Below are 15,980 nucleotides of genomic sequence, written 5' to 3' on the forward strand. Positions count from 1 at the left end.
TTAAGGGCCACAATTAACTGGGTGACTTAACTTGGCAATCTTGCCCTTTTATCATGGTTAGAAACTGGACCTTTTCACAGCCATGGCTTTGCTACAAAGTCACTCAGTTTCTTCAGCTCAACCCCCGTATCTTTGGCCTTTCCAAAGAGCTTCAAGACTCCAACTTATTTTCTCCTGGGCATCAGTTCATACAACATCCTTGTCACCTCGGCCCAGGGCTGTGCTGGACATGCTCTGGACAAAGTTATTTCTAGGGCATACCACAAAGCTGTTCCAGGGCCTCCATGTGGGCACTGTTGGACCTTCAATGGCCAGAGCCAAGGTTAGCACATATAAAAGGGTCACAAGAACAGAGAAAGCTGTCCAAGCAAGAAACAGACCCTATTTTTCTAACCACTGACTCTTGGATGTGAGAGCTCAATTAGGAAGCTGTAGTAATCAAGACAAGACAGTGGCTCAAGAATAGAATAGGAGAGAAGAGAAGAATAGAGAGCCTGGAAACTGGCCTGCACACATTCAGACACTGAGGTGTCCCTCCAGAGGACTGGGAAGAATTTTCTAGACAACCAGCTCTCTGAAAAAAATGAAAGCGAGATCACTACTTTGCACCTATCATGGGATGAATGGTATCCCCAGAAAAAGATATGTCGAAGTCCTTACCCCCAGAATCTGTGCTTGGGAGCTATTTAGAGGTAGAGTCTTTGCAGATGCAATCAAATCAAGAGGTCATTAGGATGGGCCCCAACCCAATAACTAGTATCCTTATAAGGGGAAATGTAGACACAGAGGCAAACATGCACTGAGGGAAGATGATGTATGTAAGAACGCAAAGGAAGAAGCCCTTGTGAAGACAAAGGCAGAGATTGTAGTGATACAGTCACAAGTCCAGACCTCCTGGGGCACCAGGAGCTGAAAGAGGCAGAAAGGATCCTTCCTAGAGCCTCTGGAGGGAGCTTGACCCACTGACACTTTGATTTTGTACTTCCATAGGAGAATAAATTTCTGGTGTTTTAAAGCCACCCAATTTGTGGTAATTTATTACAGCAGCCCTAGGAAACGAATATAGTGTCATACACAAAATTCAAGCGGATTAAACATGGAATTACCATGTGACCCTTTAATTCCATTCCTAGGTATGCACTCAAGAAAACTGAAGCATGTCCACACAAAAACTTTCACAGCAACTATTCACAATAGCCAAAAAGTGGAAAAAACTCAAATGTCCATCAACTGATTAACTGACGAATGGATAAACAAAATGTGCTCTATCCTTACAATTGAATATTATTCAGTCATAAAAAGGAATAAAATACTGAAACATGTACAATGTGGATTAATTTTGAAAACATGCTCAGTTAGAGAAGGCAGACACAAAAGGCCATAAACTATATGATTCCTTCATATGAAATGTTCAGAACAGGCGAATCCAGAGACAGAAAGTGGATTAGTGGTTACCAGGGTCTAGGGGAGGAGAATGTGGAGTGACTGCTTAATGGGTATAGAGTTTCCTTTCGAGGTGATGAAAATGTTTTGAATCTACATAAATGTGATGGTTGTACAACATTGTGAACGTATTAAATGCCTCTAAATTGTATACTTTAAAATGGCTAACTTTATGTTATACGAACCTTACTTCAATTTAAAAAAATCAAGCTGCAATGAATTTAAAAACCTGACTAAAAGTCTCCACCCCAGCTCCACCATGTTGGGACTTGTGGGTCGTGTGCCGCTCCCTCAGCCTCTGAGGGCTTGCGGGGACTCAGCCCTTCAGCACCGCTACCCCAAGCCCAGCTCTTACTGCGGGCTGCTTCGGCAGCGCTCCAGCCTGCCAGAGACTATGCTGCTCAAACATATCCATCGCCAAAGGCGGGCACCGCCACTGGGCGTGTCGTGGCGGTCATTGGTGCAGTGGTGGATGCCCAATTTGACGAGGGGCTGCCACCCATCCTAAATGTCCTGGAAGTGCAAGGCAGGGAAACCAGGCTGGTTTGGGAGGTGGCCCAGCATTTGGGTGAGAGCACGGTAAGGACCATTGCCATGGATGGTACAGAAGGTTTGGTTAGAGGCCAGAAAGTCCTGGATTCTGGTGCACCAGTCAAACTTCTTGTTGGCCCTAAGACCTTGCATAGAATCATGAACATCATTGGAGAACCTATTGATGAGAGAGGTCCCATCGAAACCAAACAATTTGCTGCTGTTCATGCTGAGGCTCCTGAATTCACGGAGATGAGTGCTGAGCAGGAAATTCTTGCTACTGGTATCAACGTTGGGGATCTGCTGCCTCCCTATGCCGTGGCAAAATTGTGCTCTTTGGTGGCTCTGGAGTTGGCAAGACAGTACTGATCATGCAGTTAATCAACAATGTTGCAAAAGCCCATGGTGGTTACTCTGTGTTTGCTGGTGTTGGTAAGAGGACCCATGAGGGCAATGACTTATACCATGAAATGACTGAGTCTGGTGTTATCAACTTAAAAGATGCTACCTGCAAGGTCGCGCTGGCGTACGGTCAAATGAATGAACCGCCTGGTGCTCGGGCCCGGGTAGCTCTGACTGGACTGACTGTAGCTGAATACTTCAGAGACCAAGAAGGTCAAGATGTATTGCTGTTTATTGATAACACCTTTTGCTTCACCCAGGCTGGCTCAGAGATGTCTGCTTTATTGGGCAGAATCCCTTCTGCAGTGGGTTACCAGCCTACCCTGGCCACTGATATGGGTACCATGCAGGAAAGAATCACCACCACCAAAAAGGGATCTATCCCCTCTGTACAGGCTATCTACGTGCCTGCTGATGACTTGACTGACCCTGCCCCTGACACTACCTTTGCCCATTTGGATGCTACCACAGTGCTGTCCCATGCTATTGCTGAACTGGGCAGATATCTAGCTGTGGATCCTCTGGACTCCACCTCTCACATCATGCATCCCAACATTGTTGGCAATGAGCATTATGATGTTGCCTGTGGGGTGCAAAAGATCCTACAGGACTACAAATCCCTCCAGGACATCATTGCCATCCTGGGTATGGATGAACTTTCTGAGGAAGACAAGTTAACTGTGTCCCGTGCATGGAAAATACAGCGTTTCTTGTCTCAGCCATTCCAGGTGGCTGAGGTCTTTACCAGTCATATGGGGAAGGTGGTACCCCTGAAGAAGGCCATCAAAGGATTCCAGCAGATTTTGGGAGGTGAATATGACCATCTCCCAGAACAGGCCTTCTATATGGTGGGACCCATTGAAGGAGCTGTGGCAAAAGCTGATAAGCTGGCTGAGGAGCACTCGTGAGGAGGTCCTTTTGGCAAACTAAGCACTCATCCTCTGTGCTGTCCCTCTCCTTGCCCCTAATCCAAAAATCACAGTTTCCTCTGTAAGCCCCATGAGAGCCTAGACTGAAGACATTGTGTTCTGTCTGAAGAGTATTTCAGATTTACAATAAAATGTACATCCCTCAAAAAAAAAAAAAAAAAAAGAACCAACACATGAGAATTCCTTGGCAGTCCAGTGGTTAAGACCTGGCGCTTTCACTGCTGGGGCCTGGGTTTTATCCCTGGTCAGGGTGTTAAGATCCCGCAAGCTGTGTGGCACAGCCAAAAAAAAAAAAAAAAAAACACAGTTTTTAGAAGAAAATTGAGAACATATATATGCAAAAATTTCTTGAACAAAACATAAGACAACAGACATCCTAAAAGGAAAATAATTATTTTGACTACATTCAAATTAATGATGGGGAATTCCCTGGCAGTCTAGTGGTTAGGACTCCACACTTGCAGTGCAGTGGCCTGGGCTCAATCCCTGATCAGGGAACTAAGATCCTGCAAGCCGTGCAGCGTGGCCAAAATAATAACAATAAAATAAAATTCATGATGGCTGCCAAAAGAAGATACCAAAAACAAACTTCAGAAAGGATGCCTACCACATGTGTGAGCTGCAGGAATTCTTACACATGTGCGCTACAGTACAGATACAAGGATGTTCAAGGTGGTACATGGCAGCAAAATATTGTCAGCAAACTCACTTGCCGGGGGGAGAATCAAATAAATTGCAGGACATACCTGGCGAACGCAGGATGCAGTCATAGAAAGAATGCAAGAGGTCCTCGCCCACTGACATGGGAAGACACCAGTATCAGGCTTTTCTAGAGAGACAAAACCAACACGCACATATATATGCATCTGAGTTGGCAAACTGGAGACCCAGGGGAGCCAATATTCCAGTCCAAGTCCAAGGACAGAAGACTGATGTCAAATAGTCAGACAAGAAGAGTTGCCTCTTCCTACACCTGTTTGTTCTATTCAGGCCTTCAAATGATTGGATGAGGCCCACCCACACTGGGGAGGGCCACTTGCTTTATACAGTCCACCAATTCAAGGTTAACCTCATCCAGAAACACCCTCACAGACACTCCCAGAATCATGTTGGGCCAAATGTTTGGGCTCCCTGTGGCCTACTCAAGTTGACACATGAAATTAGCCTTCACAACACATGTACCCAGTACAGAAATGTGAGTTGCAGAACACAGAGGACACAATTCCATTTAAGCTTGGAAAAGTACAACACAAAACACTGTGTGTGGGCACAAACATACAAATAAATCTATGTCTGTAAGTGCACAGAAATAAATCTATGTCTGTAAGTGCACAGAATTGTCTGAAAGTGAGCACAGATGGCTAATTATGGTGACTTTCGGGAGGGTGGAAGGGAGGACACAGGCTTTTCACTCTATGTGCTTCTGTGCCATTAGGTTGTATTCAACAGGCACACATCCCATTTGCAGTTAAAAAATAACAACAAGGTAAGTTTTAAAAGAGGAAAACAAAGCCAATGGGCTTTGCTCATGGAACTCCACAAGGGAGATCTTCCAGGAGATGCAGCCCTGGGCAGAGGGAGCCAAGCGTGACAAGGAGAGGGGGCCTGAACAGCAGAATCCTGGAGAACTCAGTCAGGAAGAGATGCTAGGAGGGCCAAAGACGGGAGAAGACCCAGAGCTGCCTAAATTGGTGTTTTGTGTCCCAACTCTGAGCAGTGTGGACAGCATGCAGCCTGGCTCATTAGAACAAAGAAAACCAGTAACAACAGGAGAAGCAGCAGCCCCCCAAGTGTGCTGTGCAGGAGGCCGAGCCTGAGCAGGGCTGGGGTGAGGGTTAGGGTAAGAGCCATGGCCAGGCCAAGGTGAGGGCCACAGTGAGGGTCATGGTAAGGGTCAAAGTAAGGGCCATAGTGAGGGCCACAATGAGGGCCAAGGTGAGGGCCACAGTGATGGCCAAGGCGAGGGCTATGATGAAGATCAAGGTGAAAGCCAACTGATGGCTATGGTGAGGGTCACCAGGAAGGCCAAGGTGAAGGCCACAAGGCTGGTCCATCTGGGCTGATGGCAGAAGTAGCCTCATTGCAGTAGTGAGTACCAGGCCTGGGGTTCAGGCATTCCCCTTCACCCTGCACTTTTCAACCTGCCTTCAGAGTTGTTTCTTTCAATGAAGTCTTAATCAGAGCTCAAATATAAAAAGCTGATCAGAGTAGAAATATTATAGTGCCGTGGTTCTTAAAGTGTGGTCCCACCAACTTGTGGGTCCCTGAAGCCCTTTCAAGACACCTAGCAGTACGGACAGTTTCCATGTTGCCTCTTTCACTCTTACTCTCTCACCAGTGTGGCATTGTCCCAAGGTTGCAGGACTCCAGAGCAGAGAATTCAGCTGTCCTGTATGAAGCTGGGTATTAGAGAGATTTGCACACAAATAAATGCCACTCTTGTCTCTACATTTTGTTCTTTGTTGGTTTTAGAAAATACAGGGGTTTTTCCATTAAAAATACGTTATTTATATTAACATATAATGGGCTTATTATTATTTTAAATGAATTAATAAACATTTAAAATTTTCTCAGTTTTGATATCAATAGATTTATCACACAGGAACTAAAGCTCTTTGAGGTCTGCGGGAAAGTTTTTAGGAGTTAAAATAATTCTGAGGCTGAAAAGCTCCCAGGGAATCCCTGATTGGTACAGGACATAAGTCTAAAGCAACAGCACTAAACAAGAAAGAACACAATGGTTTTGAGCAACAGAGTTCAAGACTCACAGTTCATAAACTAATGGCTGTGGGTGTGAGTGGTAGAAATAGACCCAGAATTAACGTACGTATGTGTGTGTATACATGCACACATGCATATATGTATTCTGGCCAAACAGAAAAGATTTGGGGATGAACAACAACAAGAAAAATCTAAATAATGCTTTTCATTAGAAACACACCTAAAACATAAGGATATTAAAAAGTTCAAAGAAAAAGAACAGAAAAATACAGAAAAGGCAAATATAACCGAAAAGAAAACTGATGCAGCTATATTACCAGCAAACAAAATTGGCTTTGTGGGAAAAGAGTAACTAAAGTTCAGAGGTCATTTGAAAAGGTTCAATTCAGCAGGCAGCCATAAACTTCAAAGGAAAGGCATAACATAGTTGATGGCCTCTGACCAGAATGTTAAAATTCAGCAAAAACAAAACAAAGACAAGTTCCATTCATTTAGATATAACCTCTAAATAACTTAAGGGCTAAAAAAATTGCAATGGAAATTTTTAAATATTTAGAACTAAAATATATCAAAAACATGGCCTGTCAAACCAATGGGATACTGTTGAGAAAGAAACAGCCTTAACAGCTTAGAGTAGAAGAAAAGAAAGGCCAAAATCTAAAAGTTAATCATCTAATTTCAGAAGCTAGGAAAAGAATCATCAAGCCAAACACAGAGAACATATAAGGAATGAAAGAATAATGATAAGAACAGAAATTAATGAATAAAGAGTAAAGAGAAATCAGAGAGGATAAATAAAACTACATGTTGCTTCCTTGACAAACCTCTGTCAAGACTGACCAAGAAAAGGAGATGGCAAAAATAGCCCACATTAGGAATGAAGTGATGGCAGAATTACAAACACTGCACAGATTGAAAAGATAAGAAGAATTCAAAGTATATTACAAAGCTATAGTAATTGAAACAGCAATGGTACTGGCATTAAAAAAAAAAGACATATAGACCAGTGGAACAGAATCAAGAGCCCAGAAGTAAACTCTCACATCTGCAGTCAACTAATCTTTGACAAGAGCACCAAAAACACAAAATAGAGAAAGGACAGTTTCTTCAACAAATGTGGTTGGGAAAACTGGACATCCACATGCAAAAGAATGAAAATGAACCACTATCTTATATCATACACAATAATTACCTCAAAATGGATTAAAGGCATAAATGTAAGACCTGAAACCATAAAACTCCTAGAAGAAAGCATAGGAAAATTTCTCCTTGGTCTTAGAAATGATTTTTTGAGTGACACCTAAAGCACAAACAACAAAAGCAAAAACAAACAAGTGGGACTATATCAAACTAGAAACTGCTGTATAGCAAATGAAACAATCAATAAATTGAAAAGACAACCTACAGAATGGGAGACAATATTTATAAACCATATATCTGATAAGGGGTTAATATCCAAAATATATAATGAATTCACAACTCAAGAGCAAAAAACCACAAGCAATCTGATTAAAAACTGGCAAAGGACTTGAAGACATGTTTCCAAAGAAGACATACAGATGGCCAACAGACACGTGAAAAGATGCTCAGCATCACTAATCATCACAAAAATACGAATCAAAACCACGAGATATCACCTCACATCTGTTAGAATGGCTACCATCCAACTACAAGAGACAACAAATGTTGGTGAGGATGTGGAGAAAAGGGAACCCCTGTGCACTGTTGATCAGAATGTAAATTGGTGCAGCACTGTAGAAAACAGTAGGGTGGACCCTCAAAAATTAAAAATAGAACTACCATATGATCCAGCACTTGACTATTGGGTATTTATCCAAAGGAAACAAAATCGATATCTCAAAGAGATATCTGCACCTCCATGTTCATTGCAGCATTATTCACAATAGCCAGGACATGGAAATGACCCAAGAGTCTACCAACTGATGAATGGATAAATAAATTTGGTATGCATATACAATGAAATACTATTTAGCCAAAAAGAAAGAAGGAAATCCCGCCATTTGTGACAAAATGAAAGGAGCTGGAGGGCATCATGATACGTGAAATAAGTCAGAAAGAGAAAGACAAATACTGTGTGGTATCACTTGCATGTGGAATCTTAAAAAAAAATTTTTAAGTTGAGCTCATAATAACAGAATAGAATGATGGTTTGTAGGCGTTGTGGGGATGGAGGAAAAGGCGAGATATTGGTTAAAGTGTACAAATGTTCAGTTATAAGATTTTTTTTAATGTACAGCATGATTTTTTTTAAATAGGATATTTTCCAAAACTCATTGGATTGTATACTTTAAATGGATGCAGTTTACTACATATCAACGATACCTTATTATAGATTATTTTTTAAAGCAGTATAATATTATGAACAATGTTATTACAACAATTTGAAAACTTAGATGTTATAGACAAATTCCTAGAAAACACAATCATCATTTCAATTCATATCCCCCCCAAAATCAATAAACTTTAACAACCAGTCATGATTTTTTTAAAAAACTTAGCAAACTAGGACTTCCAGTTATAAGAACCATCTTAGGGCTTCCCTGGTGGCGCAGTGGTTGAGAGTCCGCCTGCCGATGCAGGGGACACGGGCTCGTGCCCCGGTACAGGAAGATCCCACATGCCGTGGAGCAGCTGGGCCCATGAGCCACAGCCGCTGGGCCTGCGCGTCCGGAGCCTGTGCTCTGCAGCGGGAGAGGCCACAACAGTGAGAGGCCCACGGACTGCAAAAAACAAAAGGAACTATCTTAACCTGAAAAGGGATATCTACCAAAAAATCTCAGCAACAATCAGACCAAGTGGTAAAATTACAATGGCATCTCTCTTAAGATCAAAAATGGGGTATAGTACCACATCTCTACCCAACTCAATCCATCATAGAAAGACATGGAAAAAGGTAGAGGTGTAGGGATTGCAAGAAAGAAACAAAATTCTCGTTCACCTCAGGTTATATGATTGTCTATAGAAAAAGCCCCAAATCACTTACAGAAAAGACTCATTTGCAAATTTATTTCTATACATCTGTGAACAAAAATTTACATAAATGCAGTTTCACAAGGATACCATTTGCAACAGTATCAAAATTATTTTTAACAACACATGAATAAATTTAACAAAAGATATATAAGAACTTTAGGAAAATTATACAACTGTTGTGAAAGACATCAAAGTAGGCCTAAACAAATGGAGAGACACATGATGTTCATAGATTTGAAGATTCAATAACACTAAGATGGCAGTTTCCCCAACTTGACCTACAAATTTAATGCAGTGTTGAGCAAAATGCTATTGTGTGTGTGCGCGCACAAGTGTGTGCGAACAGATTGTAAACAATCTGACTCTAAAATTCACATAAATAATCAAAGCACCAAGAATAGCCAAGATGCTAGTAAAGTTGCAGGAGGCAAAATCAACATACAGAAATTTGTTGCATTTCTATATACTAATAACAAACTATCTGAAAGAGAAATTAAGAACACAATTCCATGTACAATTGAACCAAAAAGAAAAAAATACCTGGAAATAAATTTAACCAACAAAGTGAAAGATCTGTACACTGAAAACAATAACACACTGATGAAAAAAAAATTGAAGAAGACACAAATAAATGGAAAGATAGTCCATGCTCATGGGTTGAAAAAATAATATTATTAAAATATCCATACCCAAAGCAAACTATAGATTCAATGTAATCCCTATTTTTTAAAAAATCCAATGGGGTTTTTCACAGAAACAGAACAAACAGTCCTAAAATTCGTATGGAACCCAACAGACACCAAATAGCCAAAGCAATCTTTGAGAAAGAAGATCAAAGCTGGAGGCATCACACTCCCTGATTTCAAGCTATAGTAAAAGCTATAGTAATCAAAACAGTAGGATAAAGGCATAAAAACAGGCACATAGATCAATGGAACTGTGTAGAGAGCCCAGGAATAATTAATTTATGACAAAGGAGCTGAGAATATACATGGGGGAAGGACAGTCTCTTTAGTAAATGGTGTTGGGAAAACTGGACTGCCACATGCAAAAGAATAAAACTGGACCACTGTCTTACACCATACACAGAAATTAACTCAAAATGGATTAAAGACATAAATATAAGACCTGAAACTCTTAGAATAAGACATAGACAGTAAGCTCCTTGACACTGGATTTAGCAATGATTTTTTGGATTTGACACCAAAAGCAAAGGCAACAAAAGCAAGAATAGATAAGTGGGACGACATTGAACTAAAAAGCTTCTGCACAGCAAAGGAAACCATCAACAAAATGAAAAGGCAATCTACTGATTGGGAGAAAATATTTGCAAATCATATATCTGATAAGGGGTTAATATCCAAAATATATAAAGGACTCATACAACTCAATAGCAAAAACAAACAATCCAATTTAAAAGTGGGCAGAGGATCTAAACAGACATTTTCCCAAAGAAGACAGACAGATGACCAAAAAAAAAAAAAACCACATGAAAAAGATGCTCAACATCACTAATCATTAGGGAAATACAAATCAAAACTACAGTGAGATATCACCTCTCACCTGTTAGAATGGCAATTATCAAAAAGACGAGAAATAACAAGTATTGGCAAAGATGTGGTAAAAAGAGAATCCTTTTGCACTGTTGGTGAGAATGTAAATTTGTGCAATTGCTATGGAAAACAGCATAGAGATTCCTCAAAAAAATTAAAACTAGAACTACCATATGATCCAGCAATTCCACTTCTGGGTATTTATCTAAAGAAAATGAAAACTCTAACTCAAATATATATATGAACCCTCATGTTCACTGCAGCATTATTCACAATAGCCAAGGTATGGAAACAACCTAAGTGTCCATCAACTGATGAATGGATAAAGAAAATGTAGTATTTATATACAATGGAATATTATTCAGCCATAAAAAAGAAAGAAATTTTACTGTTTGCAACAACATGGATAGACCCTGAGAGCATTATGCTAAGTGAGATAAGTCAGGCAGAGAAAGACAAATACTGCATGATCTCACTTGGGAGTTGCCAGAGGTGGGGGGGGGGCGGTGAAATAGGTGAAGGGAGTCAAAGGGTACAAACATCCAGTTATAAAATAAATAAGTCATGGGGCTATAATGTACACCATGTGATTATAGTTAATAATAGTGTATTGCATATTTAAAAGTTGCTAAGGAGGGACTTCCCTGGTGGCACAGTGGTTAAGAATCTGCCTGCCAATGCAGGGGACATGGGTTTGAGCCCTGGTCCGGGAAGATTCCACATGCCACAGAACAACTAAGCCCGTGAGCCACAACTACTGAGCCCACATGCCTGGAGCCCATGCTCCGCAACAAGAGGAGCCACAGCAATGAGAAGCCCACGCACTGCAACAAAGAGTAGCCCCCGCTCACTGCAACTAGAGAAAGCCCACATGCACCAAAGAAGACCCAATGCAGCCAAACATTAATTCATTAATTAATTAATTTAAAAAATTTTTAATAAATAAATAGAATTATCTGCTTAAAAAAAGTTATTAAGGAGGTAGATCTTGAAAGTTCTCATTACAAGAAAAAATCTGTTAACTATATATGGTGATGGATGTTAACTAGATTGTTGTGGTAATAATCTCACAATATATAAAAATATTGAATCAGTATATTGTACACCCAAAACTAATATAATGTTGTATGTCAATTATACATTAATTTTAAAAAATAGCCAAGATTCTATCTCAAGGTCTTGGCTTGCTATAGAGACATATAAGTTCTAAGAATTAACCTCAAGATGCAGTAATTAAGACAACATGGTACTAGCACAGGGATGGACAGATAGAACACTAGAACATGTGGAGCAGAATGAAAAACCCAGAGACAGACCCACATAGGTAGACCTGTGGGGGTGACCAAGAACACTGTGGGTCAGTGGGAAAAGATGTATTGTTTGGTGAGCAGGGTTGGGACCACTGGTTACATAAACAGGAAAATATTAAAGTTAACCTCCACCTCACACCACACATCAACATCAGTGCCAGGTAGATTAAAACCTAAGTGTGAAAAGTACAACAGCAGAAGTTTTAGAATCTGGTATAGGACAGCAACTTCCTGACCTCAGAGTGGTGGGAATTTTTAAAGCAATGTACCTAAAGCATGCACCCTAAAAAAATATTGAGAAAAGTTAACTGTGTTAAAATTTAAAGCTTCTATCCTAAAAAGACATTTAAAAAGTGAGAATGTTCTGTATATGTCTATTAGGTACATCTGCCTGGATGATCTATCCATTGTTGAAAGTGTTATTATTATTATAATACAATTATTGTAATGTTGTCCATTTCTCCCTTCAGATCTGTTAGGATTTGCTTAATATATTTAGGTGCTCTGATGTTGGGTGTGTATATATTCATGATTGTATATATTCTTGATGAATTGACCACATTATCATTATAAAATGACCATCATTGTCTCATTACCATTTTAGTTTAAAGTCTATTTTATCTGATATAAGTATAGCTACCTGCTCTCATTTGGTTTCCACGGAGTATCTTTTCTGACCCCTTCACTTTCAGTCTGTGTGTGTGTGTGTGTCCTTACATCTAAAGTGAGTGTCTTATAGGCAGCATATATTTGGGTCTCTTTTATATTCATTCAGCCACTCTATGCCTTTTGATTAGAGAATTTAATCTATTTACATTTAAAGTTTGTATTGATAGGTAAGGACTTACTGATGTCATCTTAATTGTTTTCTGGCTGTTTGTAGTTTCCTTGTTCCTTTCTTCCTATCTTACAATCTTCTTTTGTGAATTGATTTTCTATAGTAGTATGCTTAGATTCCTTTTTATTTATCTTTTGTGAATCAACTGTAGGTTTTGCTTTGTGGTTACAACGAAGCTTATATAAAACATCTTTTAGATATAAAGGTCTGTTTTAAGCTGATAACAACATAACTTCATCCACATACAAAAGCTCTACCCTTTACTCCCCACACCACATTTTTTTTCTTGGTGTCACAATTTACTTTTTTTAATATTGTGTATCCATTAACAAATTGTTATAGCTATATCTATTTTTTAACATTTCTGTCCTTTAACCTTTATTCTAGAGTTAAGTCGTTAACACAACACATTACAGCATTACTGTATCCTAAATATGACTATATACCTACTTTCACCAATGTGTTTTACATTTTCATGTGTTCATTTTACAAATTAGAGGGAAAAAAGAAAAAAAGGTTAGAGACGAGTCCCAAACTGAGAGAAAATATCTGCAAGGCATACAACAACTGATGATGAACTAGTATTTGAAATTCACACATAACTCTTATAAAATCTAGGAGAAGATAAAGGCCACCAGAGACAATGAACAAAGGATTGAGACACTGTACAGAAAGGAAACGATGGTGGTTGACTAGCAGAGGATGATGCACAATACCATTTCCAATTGGAGTATTAAATCAAACTGAAGAAACACTGATTCTGATCCATCAGCCCCCAACCCAGAACTCCCTGTGGTAGGATGAACCTACCCTATGGACCCAAAATTTCCTGCATGCACTCCAGCACAGCACTTGTGATGGGCTGCAGGAACAAAAACATATATTGTCGGGACCTTCCTGGTGGTCCAGTGGTAAACAATCTGCCTTCCAATGCAGGGGACGCGGGTTCGATCCCTGGTCAGGGAACTAAGAGCCCACATGCCGTGGGGCAACTAAGCCCATGCGCCACAACTACTGAGCTTGCACACCTCAACTAGAGAGCCCACATGCCACAACTACAGAGCCCACGCACTCTGGAGCCCACACACCACAACTAGAGAGAGAAAAGAAACCTGCACGCCACAACTAGAGAGAAGCCTGCGCAATGCAACAAAGAGCCCATGCGCCCCAACAAAAGATACCGAGATCCTGCATGCTGCAACTACAGCCCAATGCAGCCAAAATAAAAAACAAAAAAATAAAAAATAAACATATATTGTCTTTCTCTAAGTACAGTTTCTAAACACTCCCCCTAAACTCCCCACAGTGGTTAAGATCATAGACACAGTGCCTGGCTATGTGTCCCCCATTCTAGGCTGATCATTTCCACCTCTCCTATGGAGGTGATGAAGGTCACATGGAATGCTGTCTAGGATTGTGTTGAAACCTGAATTCCCATATTTACACACCTGTGTTCATAGTAGCATTATTCACAATAGCCAAAAGTTGGAAGCAACCTACATGTCCATCCATGGATGAATGGATAAACAAATTGTGGCCCATCCATACAATGGAATGTTATTGAGCCTTAAAAAGGAAGGAAATTCTGACACGTGCTACAACATGGATGAACCATGAAGACATTATGCTAAGTCAAATAAGCCAGTTACAAAAGGACAAACACTGAATGATTCCACTTACATGAGTGACTTAGAGAAGTCAAATTCATAGAGACAGAAAGTAGAAGGGTAGGTACTACAGGTTGCGGGGAATAGAGAGTTATTGTTTAACATGGACAGGTTTCAGTTTGGGAAGATGAAAAAGTTCTGCAGATGGATGGTGGTGAAGTTTACACAACAATGTAAATGTGCTTGACACTGGAATCTACACTTAAAAATGGTTTAAATGTTAATTGTTACGTTATATATATTTTACCACAATTTTTAAGTAAAAGTTTTTTTAAAAAAAACTGAATTGCCATTTTCATTGATTCCTAGAACAACTTCTTCCTGCTTTTCCAGCCTCCCTCTCCCACTGTCGTCCCCCTACCACCACTTCCCCATCCCCACCCTTGCCCACTCAGCCACGTCAGCCGAGGATGTCTCCTGAAGGGATCCTACCTACTTGAGAGCTGACGCACAACTGGGTTCACTGTCCGACTGTTCCAGGGACTGGAAAACACCACTGAACCCTGCCCCTGCCCCTCCTCTCCTGTCCGCATCCCCCCCAACGCCCACCCCCCCAATCCCCTCTTATCCTAAGTGCCCTCTCCTGCCTCCGAAATCCCACCTCTGCCACCCCATGGCCCACCCCTTGCTCCCCAGGCAAGCTCCCATTCCCAAGTACCCGCCTGCACTGCCCCCACTCTCACCCCCATGGAGTAATGCAGTTCACTCTCTTACCCCACACCCAGGTTGCATCAGGGCAAAATAAACACCAGAAGCAGCTGATGAAGAAACATGACTTCTGATTTGGAGGGGGATAGGGAACAGTGGAGTCCAAGCTGCTCGGACCCCTTGGTGATGTCCACCAGTTACTTTTTGGTGACCTCCAGTCTGTTGGTGCCTATGGGGCCTCCCCCTCCCAGGCAGTGCATTCCTAGCAGAGCCCCTACCCTCCTCCCAGGTAGTCTGTTCTATGACAACTGGTGCACACCTGCTTGGGCTGCTCCCCAAGGGCCCCAAGGGCAGGGGGGACCCTCAGAGGGGCAGTTGACAGCTTAAGCACCAAGAACAGACCAAAGCTCCACCCACTGCCTGAGCAAGCACCCTCAGGGCCCATGAGGGTGGGGTGTGTTCCACACCAACTTGGCAAGCAGGGCCATGGGGGCAAGACCTTGCCAAGGGCATGTGATCAGGATGCAGGGACATCCCAGGAACTGTGGACCACACCTGACCACAGCTACTGCCAGGCTGGCCCATGTGGTGTCATCTTCTTATTGAAAGTCAGTAAAACTGTGACCAGAGGGCATTGCTGGCAAAGATTCCCTGATGAGACCTTTAAAGCACTTTATTAGCACTTTAAGGACAGGAGCTTCTGAGAACAGAAGATCCACCGTGCGGTGGGTGGACAGGCCCACCATGGCCACACAGAACTTTTGGGGTCAAGACTATCACCTTGCTTCACAGAACAGGTTAGTTCTCCCCAAAATGCTCTGTAAGTCTAATGCAATTCCTATCGGAACCCCAGCAAAATAGAGATCAGCCAAAATCTTAAATTAACTAAAGCTAACTTTAGAAACTATAAAGGTTTGCAGAACAGCTGCAGATCTGCAGATTTG

The 15,980-nt window shown here is 41.2% G+C and overlaps 1 protein-coding gene across 1 annotated transcript; it reads left to right on the forward strand.

Moving 5' to 3' along the window:
• The first annotated feature begins 1,702 nt into the window (after positions 1-1,702).
• Positions 1,703-3,342, forward strand: LOC101280534 (ATP synthase subunit beta, mitochondrial-like). Its single transcript, XM_033413434.2, is given in 3 exon segments — positions 1,703-1,724; positions 1,727-2,290; positions 2,293-3,342. Coding segments are annotated over 3 exon segments (1,578 nt in total). The 3' UTR covers positions 3,285-3,342.
• The last annotated feature ends 12,638 nt before the right edge of the window (positions 3,343-15,980 follow it).

The sequence above is a fragment of the Orcinus orca genome, chromosome 3 (genome assembly GCF_937001465.1).
Source record: "Orcinus orca chromosome 3, mOrcOrc1.1, whole genome shotgun sequence".
In the NCBI taxonomy this organism is placed as follows: domain Eukaryota; kingdom Metazoa; phylum Chordata; class Mammalia; order Artiodactyla; family Delphinidae; genus Orcinus; species Orcinus orca.